A 13697-nucleotide genomic window follows, 5' to 3' on the forward strand; every position below is an offset into this window, starting at 1 on the left:
GTGTAGTGCCCATCTGGCACCACGCAAAGTTATTACAGTAATATCGACTATGTTCCCTATGCTGTACTCTACATCCCCATGACTGTTGCGTAACTACCAATTTATGCCTCTTAATCCCTTCACCTTTTCCACCCAGTCCTCCAATCCCCACCCCTTGGGCAACTATCAGTCTCTTCCTTTTACCTCTGAGTCTGTTTCTGTTTTTATTGTTTATTTGTCTTGTTTTTTAGATTCCACATATAAATGAAAGCATATGGTGTTTTTCTTTCTTTGTCTGACTTATTTGACTTAGCATAATACCCTCCAGGTTCATCCATGCTTTTGCAGACTGTAGGATTTTGTTCTTTTCATGACCGAGTAATATTCCATCATACACACATACCACACCTTCTTCATCTGTTCATCTTTGGATTGGAGCAGGTAATCCATTTACCTTTCATTCTCTGTACTTATGTACTTGCTGCTATTTCATTACTTATTTCTGATTGTTTTTGTACTTCTCCGTCCCTGTCTTATTCACTTGGTCTCTTCTTTTATATGGTGGTGGCTTTCTGTAGTGTTGTGTTTGGATTCCAGTCCAGTTGAGGATTTTTATAAAGAGAATGAACAAAACCTTTTTTGCAGTAGAGATGCCCCACCACTGCCTAGCATAGGTTCAGGCCAGATTCTCAAGGCCCTTTGATGACCTGCTGGTCTGCAAATGTAGCGTGGAGTCTCAGGAAGTGTCTGTTGAAGAAATGACATAATGACTCTAAAGCACCAAAAATAATGTTAAAATTTTTTCTTACTACAAATCAGGTGAGGTGAGAGTAGGAATAGAGATGAAATTAGCAAGCGATGGGAAGGGGAGGGAGAGATTAACAGAGAAAAAGAGAGTGACAGAGACTCAGCGAGCTCTGAGGTGCTACTCTTGTCACTCTCTGCCGTGGACTCCGGAGGCTCTTACTGTGTGCTGGCTGTTGTCCCCAGTTAGAGGCACCTGTTAATTGCCACTTGCAGCTCAGCTCTCCAGAACTTCTGCTCCCAGGGACCCAGCTTCCACAGGGCTCAGGGGAGGGAGTCGTTCTGCAGTCCAGAGGCAGTGTCAGTAACTAGAACCTTAGCCCGAGGCTCAAATAAATCGAATAAAAGGCAAAGTTTAGATTCCAAAGGCTGACTCATCTTGAAATCTTTTAAAAGAGGTTTCACAGGTTTTTCTTTCCTGTCAGAAGAGTGCCCCATTTTTATGCTATGTTACCCGGAGATACAAAGTATGTCATATACCAGAGGCAGATGCTATCAGAGGCCACCCCCCACCACAGGTCCCCTTGCTCCCACTGTGCCCGCATCTACAACTCTGACTTGAGGGCTTTTGGGGGGCAGCCCCTACCAGAAGTGTCAGGTAGTTAATGTGCCCTGGGCAGCCTCTGCCAATGACAGATGGGACAGAAGAACTCTGAATTATAAGCTACATTCTTGTAATGATCACGTTTTGTAACTTCTTTATTTCATGGCTTGACTTTTGGGGCCTTGCTGAGCCCGGGGAAACTGCCCTTCCCAGGGCTGTCTAGCCAATCCTCAGAGAGGTAAGGGGCTCACCTGCCGGTACACCTTTCATACACAGACCAAAAAGCCAGGGCCCAGCCCTCCCCTTTAACACAGGGCTGCCCCACTCTGGCCCCCACCCCCCTCCCCGGATCACCTTGGCCAGGTACCAGACAACCTGGGGCAGCCCCTCCACCCCAGAGTCTGCTGAAATTATTCCAACGCCCCAATCCTAAGCCTGCACATGCTGCCTTGTCTGTTCCTTCCCACAAAACCACAGTAAGGGCTCTTGTCCACATTTCCCCTCACCCCCTCTTCCTTGTGACAGCTGCTGTGACAGGTGCTTCTCCATGTGGCCCCCATGTGGCCCCATATGGCATGTCCCTTCTTTGGGGGATCTTTTCAATAGCAGTCATCTCCTGAGCTCTTGGTCTTGCCATCCCTGAATAAAACAAAACCTGTACTTTGAAACAACTTTGTCCCACACTTTCCCAATGAGTGTGAGGCCCAGTTGCCCAGAACACTGACCCGCTCTATGTCATAGCCCTTATTGGCCTCCTTCCCCTCCCCCTCTCATTTTCCCGCTTCCAGTTTGTGCATCCTGGAATCCTCTCCCAAATAAATCACTTGCACTTCAGTGGTTACAAAGCCTGCGTCTGGGAGAACCCAAACTAAGGCAATAACTTATCAGGACAGCTGCTCTGATGGAAGGAGGGCCTCCTCCACCTCCTCAGAGGGAGGACTAGATGGTCAAACCATAGTGGGATTAAAATTCCCCTAAAAATCCAAATAAAATGTATCATTATCTACCCAGCAATATTTTCAGAGGCAAAAAAAAAAAACTCCTCAAGTTTGCAAGTTTCTAAATGTATTAACTTTTAAAGAATATAGTAAAATGCCAACAAGAAATCAATACACCTCATGGAACTCCATTTGATTAAAATAAGTCATTTCTCTACCTGAGTGCCTAAGGATTTCTGAGTAGTGTCTTTCATGCCATGCACACACTGATGGTCGGTCAGTGGGGATCCGAGCTACACAGCAGCCTGTAAGCTGTGTGTCATAATGGACCGTTTGTCTTTAACAGAAAAGGAGACTAGAGCACACTCCAGTGTCTAATCTCTCACCCACATTTATGGCTCTTGAAAAGGCTTACACAATCTTACTATTATGTTTCTACCACTTCCAAAATAACCTCCTTAAATGTCAATGACTAATCCTAGTATTCCCCCCCAACCCCACCACTACTCTTATTAGTAGATCTTTTCTAAATGAGCTAATTGGCAACCTCAGGACAGCTGTGAAATCTGCTTTTTCCAAAAAACCGATTTGTAATTAGGTCGAGGAGGAGAATGCTTTGGGGTGTCTCTTACAGTGTGAATCACTCGGAACAGATTCTGTTTCACAAAGCTGTGCTCCGTTCCTAACGGAAGCCTCTCATCTGGGTAACTATTGGGCACGGTTTATTATTGTCAGGTTTAGGCTCTTATGTTAGTCAGGATTCTGTTGGTTGCAAATGATGGAAATCCAGCACAAAAGGATTAAAGTAAAAGGGAATTTATTTTTGAACTTAATTGAAAGGTCAAGGTTTCTGGCATGCCTAGATCCATGGGGGTTATCCAGTGTCTCCCATATTTATCTGCTCTCTCTTCATTCACTCTTTGCTGGCTCCCTTTCAGTCAGGCTCTTGCCTCATGGTGACAAACTGGCTGCCAGCACCTCTGGGCTTATATCCTATCTTCTTAGAAACCTCAATGCCAAGAGTACGCCTCTTTCCTGGTTGCTCTAACGAAAGCCCTGGGACTCAGTCTCATTGGACCAACTCATGGGCCCCACCCTCTGACCAATCAGTGTGGCCACAGGGATATGATGCTGTGATCATGCAGCCTGAGTCACATGCCAACCCCTGGAGGAAGGGAATGCCACAGAGAACATCATATGGGTACCAGGCAAGCAGAGAACACAGTACTCTCCAAATAGGTGTAAGCTCCTCATGGTGAGGGAGTAGGTCTGTTAGTGTCTTGTCTTATTCCCTAGGCTAATTGCAAGGGTAGTATTTTTGCCTTGGGAGTTCTGCTGTCTGTTCTAGACTAACAGGGTTTAAGTGTCATGTGTGACCAACTGGGAGTGTGGTCATGAAAAGGCATGTATGCCTGCCAGGTTTCTGGTTTCCCACAGAGCCACTGCGAATAAATAATGCAACCTTTTCACCTTCGGCCCATGAATGGATAGAATCTTAGAACCGAGACATAAAATAGGTGTTATTTTGGGGGTTCTCACAATGTAGATGCTCTGAAATGCAAGTTATTTACAAGGGAAACTCATCGTGGGGTAAGAAGGAAGAAGGTGATTTTAGCATACGTTTGTCACTCTGTGGGGTCGGTATTATTGTGTGTTGGGTTCAGGTGTGCAGCAGAGTGGCTAGGCAATCATATACTGTACAGAGTGGTCCCCTTGATGTCTCCAGTACCCATCAGGCACCGTACATAGTTATTATAACATTATTGACTGTAATCCCTGTCCTGTACTTTACATCCCCATGTCTGTTTTGTAACCACCAATCTGTACTTCTTATCTCCTTGTTTTCCTTAATAGCACTTATCACTCTGAAATTATCACTCTGAGATCATGTGGATTATCTGTTTCTCTCATTAGAATGTAAGCTCTGCCTTGCTCACTGTGGATCTTCACCATCTTCCACAGTGACTAGAACATAGTAGGCACTCAGTGAATATTGCATGGATGGATGGATGGATGGATGGATGGACAGGCCAATGGACAGATGATCCCCAAATTGCCCTTCAGTGCTCTTTAGCCCAGAAGGGAAACCACTGTGGTAGAGGTAGAAAAAAGATCTCTCAGCCTGCCAGTATTAAGCAACCCTTTAGCCTCAAGGTTTATTAATGCATCATGGAACCCTGCCTGTGGAATCAGAAAAATTAAACGAGCAGGAGCTGCTGAGTCAACAGTCCATGAAAGCAAGTTTGTCCTTCTAGTGTTACCCACATTAAAGGGTCAAGGGAAAGCCCCTGACCTTGACATTAGCAGGATTTTAGATGAGCTTGCAGTGTTGGAATTGATTGTACTTACCATACGAAAGAGCATTTACAATACAGCCAAATGGTTACAGCATCTGGGAAAAAAAAAACTTTATTCTACTATTTCTATGGCCTCTGATGGCCAGGGAACAAATACCATCCATTCTGAGATCTGTGAGACTAATCCAACCAAACCCTCCATCGGTCGCCTGTATTTTGGATCAGTGGAGAATTCCATCTGTCAGGGCATTTGCTGCATCATAACAGTTGTTGAATTTTCTACAGGCAACAGACGAAGAACTCTGTCTACCGGAGCCGGCAGTCTCTGAATAGCCCAAGTCCAGGGGAAACCGAGATGGATCTTCTAGTGACTCGGGAGCGACCCCGGCGTGGAATTCGTAACAGTGGATATGACGTAAGTCTCTGGTGGCCCAAGGTAAATAGAAGCTTTTCTTTCCCTAAAAGCAAAAAGGATAGAGCATCCATATGTTTCAGTTTAGTATATATATGCATATTTGTGGAACTCAAAAATGCAGTGGAACATTTTCTGTTTCATTATTCCTTATCACCTATTTTGCAAAGTAGGACTACTTGGAATTGCCAGAGTAAAAAATTATTGCTAAAAGGATCTTGATTTCTAAATTCAGTCATTTATGAATTGTACTTTATTGACCTTAAACTCAACAGTGGTTCTAAATGTCCTTAATTTTCTACCCTCTGTTCTTAGATACTTAGTATGAACCATGACCTTGGGTTAGAATTCATTTGAATACAGGCTTCTTGTCATTCATAGCAGTGAGTTACAGAGAAGTCAGATTTGTTCCTGATTTCTTAACTCCTCAGTCTGCCATGGGAACAATGAGATGCCAACAGAGTGATTTGGTGGTTTCCTATGATGAAGCATGTGCTGTGTGCAGGGATATCTCCACACTGCAAAAGTCCTGCTAATCCCATCAAGCTTCCCCAGGTGATGGGTCACAGTTCAGTGCCTCCTCTCAAGTTGTGTACGTCCTGTCCGGTCACTGCAGCCATGCACGCATCGCGCTCACGTGACTGACACCCGGCTGAGGTGTTCAGTAAGCTTCACCCTGCCCTACAGTTGCAAATGGTCTTGAATATACTCTTAAGTCTTACGAAAAATGTTTCTTTCCCATTCTCCTAAAATGTATGCTCTCATTAAAATTAGAAATTTTCTATATAAGAGCTATGATTCAAATATGTTTCTGAATAAAGTTTTGTTATCATTTGTGAGGTGGTAATTTAAAAATGACGCTTGATTTCTTAACTATACCCTGCTGATTTAAAGGCAGGAAGATTTTTTCCTCCTCAGGATTGGTCACTGTTTTCTAAAAACTTAATGGATTTTTTAATGGTCCAATTAAAAACAGAGAGATTCTACCTAATTTGAATTTCTAATTACCTTCCTTACATTTAAACTTGATGTTTGTGTTGGTGGTGATAGCTTCATCTTTTATTTCTTTTTCTGTTTTAATATGACAGTTTGATAATTTAGTTTTATAAAATTCTAGATGCTTTTGGCAAATCATATTTTTCCTCCAGGTGAAATTATTCAACATTAACTTTTTTCTCCTCATAAAAGTATTTTTTATACCAAACTCAGTCATCAGTTTAATAGTCAGCCTGTGGTTAAATATTGGGCATTTGACTTATTCAATTAATCTCTTCTACCAACAATAAATATTCTTCCTGGATGCTTGTAGTTTGAGGAGCTCTTTCTTCTGCTGCAGCATATCTGATGTTTCTTGTGAGATTCTGGGTACAGAAATTTTTACTATGTGAAGAAATAGGCCGGAGATTCCCCTATTAGTCTTGAAAAGAGAACATTGCAGATTTTTTTAGCCACTGTGCCATGAGTTAGGGTGCTCACTTAATACTTCTGGAGCATCATGGTAGTACATTACCTGGCAGGAGAGATGATTTTTAAAAGGAGGTTGCTCACCCCTCACAATCATGTATAAATATTCCAATCGCAGATTACTTTAGGGAGGCACTAGTAGATGTCTTTTTTTAATTATTTTTTATTGATTATGCTATTACAGTTGTCCTGATTTTTCCCCCTTAGCCCCCTTCCATCCAGTACCCTCACTCCTTCAGGCAGTCCCCCCACCATTGTTCATGTCCATGGGGCAGTGGGTAAGTTCTTTGGCTACACCACTGCCTATACTGTACTTTACATCTCAATGGCTATTCTGAAACTACCTGTTTGTACTTCTTAATCCCCTCACCTCTTCACCCATTCTCCCCACCCTCTCCCATCTGGCAACCATCAAAATGTTCTCTGTATCCGTGATTCTGTCTCTGTTCTTCTTGTTTGCTTAGTTTGTTTTTTAGATTCAATTGTTGCTAGATATGTATTTTCACCATTTTATTGTTCACAGTTTTGATCTTGTTCTTTTTGTTAACTGAGACCCTTTAACATTTCATATAAAAATGGCTTAGTGATGATGAACCCCTTTAGCTTTTTCTTGTCTGGGAAGCTCTTTATCTGCCCTTGGATTCTAAATGACAGTTTTGTGGGTAGAGCAATCTTGGCTGTATGTCCCTGCTTTTCATGACTTTGAATATTTCTTGCCAATCCCTTCTAGCCTGCAATATTTCCTTTGAGAAATCAGCTGATGGTCTTATGGGAACTCCCCTGTAGGTAACTAACTTATTTTCTCTTGCTGCTTTTAAGATCCTCTCTTTATCTTTAACCTTTGGCATTTTAATGATGATGTGCCTTGGAGTGGGGCTCTTTGCATCCATCCTGTTTGGGAATCTCTGTGCTTCCTGGACTTGCATGTCTATTTCCTTTCCCAAAGTAGGGAAGTTTTCTTTCATTATTTTTTTCAAATAGATTTCCAATTTCTTGCTCTTTCTTTTCTCCTTCTGGCACACCCAGGATGTGAGTGCTGGACTTCTTAAAGTTGTCCTAGAGGCTGCTTATACCATCCTTGGTTTTTTTGTTGGTTTTTTTTTCACTTCTTTTTTTCTTCTTGTTGTTCTGTTTGATTGTTTTTTTTTTCTTATGTTCTTAATCATTGATTTGATTCTCAGCTTTATCCACTCTGCTGTTGTTACCCTGTAAATTGTTCTTTATTTCAATTAGTGTATCCATTGCTTCTGACTGGATCTGTTTAATGCTGCTGAGATCCTAAGTTCCTTGAGCATCCTTATAACCAGTGTTTTGAACTCTGCATCTGATAGATTGCTTATCTCCATTTTATTTAGCTCTTTTTCTGGAGTTTTGATCTGTTCTGTCATTTGGGCCATGTTTCTTTGTCTAGTCATCTTGGCAGCCTCCCTGTGTTTGTTTCTATGTATTAGGTAGAGCTGCTTTGAGTCCATGTCTTGGTAGTGTGTCCTAATGTAGTAGGTGTCCTATAGGGCCCAGTGGCACAACCTCCCCTATCACCCAAGCTGGGTACTCCAGGCACGCCCTTCATGTGGGCCGAATACACCCTTCTCTTGTAGTTGAGCCTTACTTGCTATTGGCAGGTCAATGGGAGGGATTTACTAGGATAGTCAACTGCAAGGATTGGCTGTGACTCCTGACCACCAACCTCTGCCCTCCATGGAGGATCAGCTGTGCAGGGGCAGGATGGTAGTGCTCCAATGTGGTCTGTAGCTTTCCACTGGGTATTATGGCTCTGGAATTTCCCAGGTGGTGCAGGCCAAGGTTAGCCCCCACCTGTATTTTACCCAGGGCCATCCTGCCTGGGCTGTAAAGAAATCAAAGATGGCTGCTACTCCCATCCTGGGCTTACAGATTCCCAGACAAAGCCAAGCTATGAATCTAGGCTGGCTGCTGCTGGTGCTGGGCCTGGGACTCACTGAGGCCAGCTACTGCTTATTTGAGAGGATTTAGGAAGCTGTGCAACCTGAGCCAAGACCAGCCATTCATATGGAAAAGCAGCTTGGGTGGGCCTGTAAGTTGGATGGCTCAGAGTCCCTGGGGATCTCCAAGGAGGGTCAAACAGTGTTAGCCAGTTTGATGGAGTCTCAGATATGGCACCAGCTTGCCAGCTCTATGGCTTTGTGCGGGGGAAGGTTTAGAAAAGGGACAACAGCCTCTGGTCACCCTGATGCTGGAATTCTGAGAGAGTAAGTCTGAGTAGGTGAGTCTGTGTGTGGGTTCTTTAAGAGATACTGCTTGGGGCTCCAGAATTTTCTTCCACCGACTAAATCCCCATTGTTTTTTGCAGCCAGAAGGGGGCCTGGTGTTGGACTGGGGCTCCTCACTCCCAAGATATCCCTCTCAAATTTTTATCCACCACATGTGGGTGAGGGACCAGCCCATTTTGCATCTGCTCCCCTCCTACCAGTCCAGATAGATATGGTTTCTTTAATTCCATTCAACTCAATTTCTGACAGTTCTGAGTGATGGTGGTTCTATATTTTAGTTGCAATTTTGATGTGGTTGTGCAAAGAGGTGAGCCATGTCTGCCTCTGCCGCCATCTTAACTGGAAGTCTAGTTTGTTGGGTTTTTTTAAATGCATATTTCTTTGAGGCTTGCATGTGATCTCAGACATAAGTAAATATGTTTCCTTAAGAGAAAATTATCATCTAGGGAACAGTTTTAAGAATTTAGACTGTTGACTATCAGAATGAAACTGCTTCTATATCTCCTCCTGTGTTTATTTTAATCATTTGAAAAGTAGCTGTTATTTACTGACTGCACCCTGTAGACCAGGCCTATTCTAGTCTTTCCATGTGTGCTGTCTAATTGAATTTGCAAAGCCACCAGTCAGCTAGGGACTCTCAGGCTCTTTGTCCAGATGGGAAAACCAAGGCACAGAGCAGTTACACAATTTGTCTGCCCTCCTCCAGAGCCCATTCACTTAATCATCATGCAATATGACTTCCATCTACACCCACCAGACTAAATATCTTCCCTCACATAACATGACATGTCTTCTCTATTTCTGAATCTCTTAAAGAGGCTCGATGGCAGGTCTTACAAGAGGTCTTGCATGGATAACTCACACAATCAAAAACTAAACTAAGCCAGCAGATAAAGTATAAAAAGAGGAGTGTCATAGTTTTAAACAATGCATTCATTTTTCTGGGCTCTTGATTTTCCAAAAATGTCATGGCTCTCCTGGCAAAGAACCCATTAGCCCAGCAGTGGACAGGTCATTAGTTGGAAACATGTCAATCTCCCTACTGGGTCTGGGGATCTTGAAGCCAGGCCAAAATTTCCAGTCATTTCTGCCAAATTAGGAAACACCAGGGGGACTTGCTCCCTGACATGGTAGAAACAAAAGCACTGGGAGATGGATTTAATTGTGAATTTTTCCAAAGGTGACTCCTTTAGAGTCCTAACAGAAAAGCCTGCATGTAAAAATAAGTGAATAAATAAATGATCAAGCAAACACATGCTCCACAGGCAAATCTTAGCCCCCAGGCTGATGGCAGCCTGGATCGTTTCAAAAGTTGTTTGTAGATCAGGACCTGTTCGGGCAGAAGAGAGCCTCTTAGCCCCAAGGCGTTTGGGAATGTGTTTTGCAAGGATTCTCAACCTCTTAGTCACCCTAACAGTTAAGGCAGTAATGGCTCGTAGTGGCTCTGGTGGGTAGTAAGTTTCTAGAAGGAGGCACCCCCTTTACAGAAGAATGCCTGATTTTAGAAAGATGTCACCCCTAAAAGGCTAGACTATATCATTAAACTAACTTTGGCATTGAAATTAATTCCTTCCAGTGCATAAAGTGGGTAGAAGAGATAATGTCAGCCTAATATTTAAAAGCAAAAAATATCTCTATTTCAAAGTATTTTTAAATGCTGTTTTCCAAATGAAAGTCATAGAAAATAATGAAGCAGCGAGGAAAAGAACGTGGCCCAAATGTGAATTCTCGGGCAGGATAAAAACCCAAGTGATATTTTCCAATATCAGCCAAATTAATAACCTCTGCATGTGAATGATGAATCAGCCTTTGCTTCCAAAGGGCAAGTAATAATCAGATCATTCCCCAGAAACAAAAATGCACCTCCTCAACCTTGATTTGTGCTTGGAGTTTAAAAACCTGTGACAGGAATGGGGTCAGCCCTGTGCCTTGGCTGTGGTGTGGAGGAGACTGAAATGACAGCCTGAGTTACAACTTAGAAAACAAACGCTGCCCTCTCGGAAGCAGAACTCTTTGCAAGCGACTGCCCTTTGGTTTTTCCAGCGCCCCGTCCAAGGTTCCACACCCTGGAGGTGCTCGGAGACCATTCGTGGCAGAATGGCAGGTTCAGACTCTCAACAATGGGCAGTGGGCTGGAAATGGTCAGAAGGATGATCGATCATTCAGTGCATCTCAGAAGCGAGACTGAAGCTTCTGCTATAGCAACCCCAACCATAAGTCCTCATTCCAGGGTGTTCTTTGGGAAGACGTTTTGAAATGTTAGTGCACACCAGTTGATTTTACAACTGGAAAGTATATCTAAATCTACAAAAAGTGGGGATACTAGACCAGACAAGGTTCAGCTGCAGAAAACAGAAAACATTAGGCCATGTACACCTGCAAAAAATGACTGTGAGGAATTAGGTGCTGCCCAAGTCTTCGGAGAGCCTGCTGCCTCTGCCCCCAGCAGGAAGGTGGGGAAGGGGCTGCCCTGGATCTGATGAGGAGCAGAAAGGTGGGCCCTGCTGCATGTCTTCTGTGCAGACTGCACACTAGTGTGTCCAGTTAACAGAAGCTAATATTGCCACCATAGCCGCCGCCTCCTGGAGGGCCTGCAGTGTGTGTAGCTAACCAGCCTCAGCCCTGTGGGAGTGTGGCTGCAAAGAGCTTCCCAAATGCCGGTCCACTGTCTGCACCTCAGGTACCAGGTGAAAAGGAGATGAGAGAATTATCAGACAGAGCAACACTGGGAAGGAGTTGGGAGAATTCGTGGAAGAAAGTAGAGCAAAGGGGAAGATGGAAGCATCACTCACACCTCAGTCCCCAGCCACCTGCTGAAGGCCCAGGTGCATTGCGTTCTGTGCAATGGGGTGTTTATCTTGCTGGCCTGTCCCGGCCGACAAAGCAGCCAGTTTCTCTTTGTTCCAGAGGAGCAGGGGTTACTGGAAGGAGGCCTAAGAATCAGAGAATCAGAACAGCTTTTTTTAGGTTTAAGAACTTTTTAAAAATATTACTTTAATGTTGTTCAGTCATAGCAGCACAATTTACAATAGCAAAGTGCTGGAAGCAACCTAAGTGCCCATCAGTAAATGGGTGGATCAAGAAACTATAGTACATTGACACAATGAAATTCTATGCAGGAGAGAAAGAAGGAGCTTATTCCCTTTGCAACAGCATGGATGGAGCTGGAGAGCATTATGCTAAGTGAAATAAGCCAGGCGGTGAGGGACAAATACCATAGAACAGTTCTTTTGATGTGTTCCATTTGCAGGAGAATGAAATATGATCCGGAAAGCCCCTGACTGTCTGCAATAGCTTGTACCAAGTCTGGGGCCTTCTAGATAAATTTGTAAATTCTATTATTAAAGGGAGTCTCTCCTGCTCACCCACTCCCACCCCTCCCCGGCAATCTTCCGGCTTCGGCATAATAGTCGGAGACCGGGGCAAAGCGCAGGAATGTCCAGGCACCACATGGTGTTCCCAGTTATAGCTACATTTTGGGTTCATTGGGAAGCAAATAGTTGGATTTAGGGATTTTTTTCCTTCACCCCAGCCTGCTTGTTGTCCTCTGAACTAGATGCTCTAGTGTCGGCCCCACCCACCTCCATCACCCGCTTGCATCCCACCTGGGACTGAGTTACAGGTGCCTGCCATCTCAGTCTTTTATTACTTTATCCTACTTCTGCCAGCTGGTTTAAGCTATTAATAGCCCTGGCTTGATCTGTTATCTCAAATTAATTTATAGTGCATTGTATTTTAACAGGAACTTTTAATCCAAAAGAAATACATGATCATCTGAAATCAGGGTCCCTCACTGAGCCTGAGGTGAAGAGGTGGAGGTGTTTGGCAGTGGAGGGGTGCTTGGGTGTGGTGCAGGTCTCACCAGGTGGATAGCTGCCCAGGAAGATGCTTGTTAACCCCACGAAGATAGAGGCCCCTTGGCAAATGGGGCAGGAGGTGGGTTCTTGTTGGCAGGTTTGGGAGTGAGCAGTCCAGGTTTCAGGATGGCCTGGTGACCTCTCTTGGAGCCAGGCCTCGCCTGCAGGCCCAGGACTCTCCCCACGTGAGGGAGAGTTTCCCACTGCACACGAGACAGACAAGTTCCCCCCGTTGTAAGCGCACAGGTGACATCTGCCCACCCATTCTCTCTCAGATTGTCTTGGATCTGGATGCTGCCTGCTCCTCCTCTTGGTAGCTGCCTACCCTCCTGCTTCTCCTGGACCCTGGGACCTCATAGCCCCTTGACCAGGGTGGTTGCTTACTGCATGTCAGGGTCCTCTGCGTGCTCTTGATATGAACACCTGGAGAGGAAGGGCAGGAAGCAGGATTGGGCAGAGTTCGAAGCTGGGCTATGGTACAGATGCTACAAGGTCTCAGCTTATCCCACGGGAAGCTTTGGAGCTCACGTGGCCCTGCAGAGTTGTCCTGAGTAACGGGCAATTCCCAGTCACTAGCTGAGGGCCAGCAGGTGGCAGTGTGTCCAGCAGCTGGGAGACTACATTCTACAGTGCTGAGCAAACACAGCACAATGTCCTCTATGCACCAGTCCCTCCCAACCCTGGCTCTTGGCCCACATGTGGCCTCCAAACGCCTGCAGGAGCCGGAGGCCAGAGGGCAAATGAGAACAGCCCTTGGGAATTGCTCTCCCTTTCATTTCCTCCAGCAAACACTTTTTGAGTGGAATCATTGCATCATATCTGCATTGAATATAGTAAAATTCAGCAACATAAGCCCTGAAAGACAAAGGAAAAATGTAGTTTAAATATTGCAAAAGAAAAGCTTCTGTGTATATTCTGTTCCTATTGTACGGTACAGATTTTATATTTCTTTTTACGTATATCTCTATAAGGTTGTATACATCAGCCACATATGTTGTATGATGTGGCCAATTTAAGGGATTTTCAAAGTTCTACTACACTGGCATTAGCATCTAAGCCCCACAGGTGGTACCTGTGGGGGGCTCTGCCAAGAAGAGAAAGACGGATTAACGCTAGTGCTTGCCCAAGGTGCTTTTATGGACAGGCAGGAGAC

At 44.4% G+C, this 13697-nt stretch overlaps 1 protein-coding gene across 3 annotated transcripts in view; it reads left to right on the forward strand.

Moving 5' to 3' along the window:
* KIAA1549L (KIAA1549 like) overlaps nt 1–13697 on the forward strand; it is a 230984-nt gene that overhangs the window by 191917 nt on the left and 25370 nt on the right. For all 3 annotated transcript variants that reach the window (XM_045825250.1, XM_045825251.1, XM_045825252.1), the window contains exon 16: nt 4848–4977. In XM_045825250.1, coding sequence (XP_045681206.1) covers nt 4848–4977 — 130 coding nt within the window. The remainder of the gene's footprint in view (nt 1–4847; nt 4978–13697) is intronic.

Source organism: Phyllostomus hastatus, unplaced genomic scaffold (assembly GCF_019186645.2).
Source record: "Phyllostomus hastatus isolate PE091 unplaced genomic scaffold, TTU_PhHast_1.1 phas_scaffold_585, whole genome shotgun sequence".
NCBI lineage: Eukaryota > Metazoa > Chordata > Mammalia > Chiroptera > Phyllostomidae > Phyllostomus > Phyllostomus hastatus.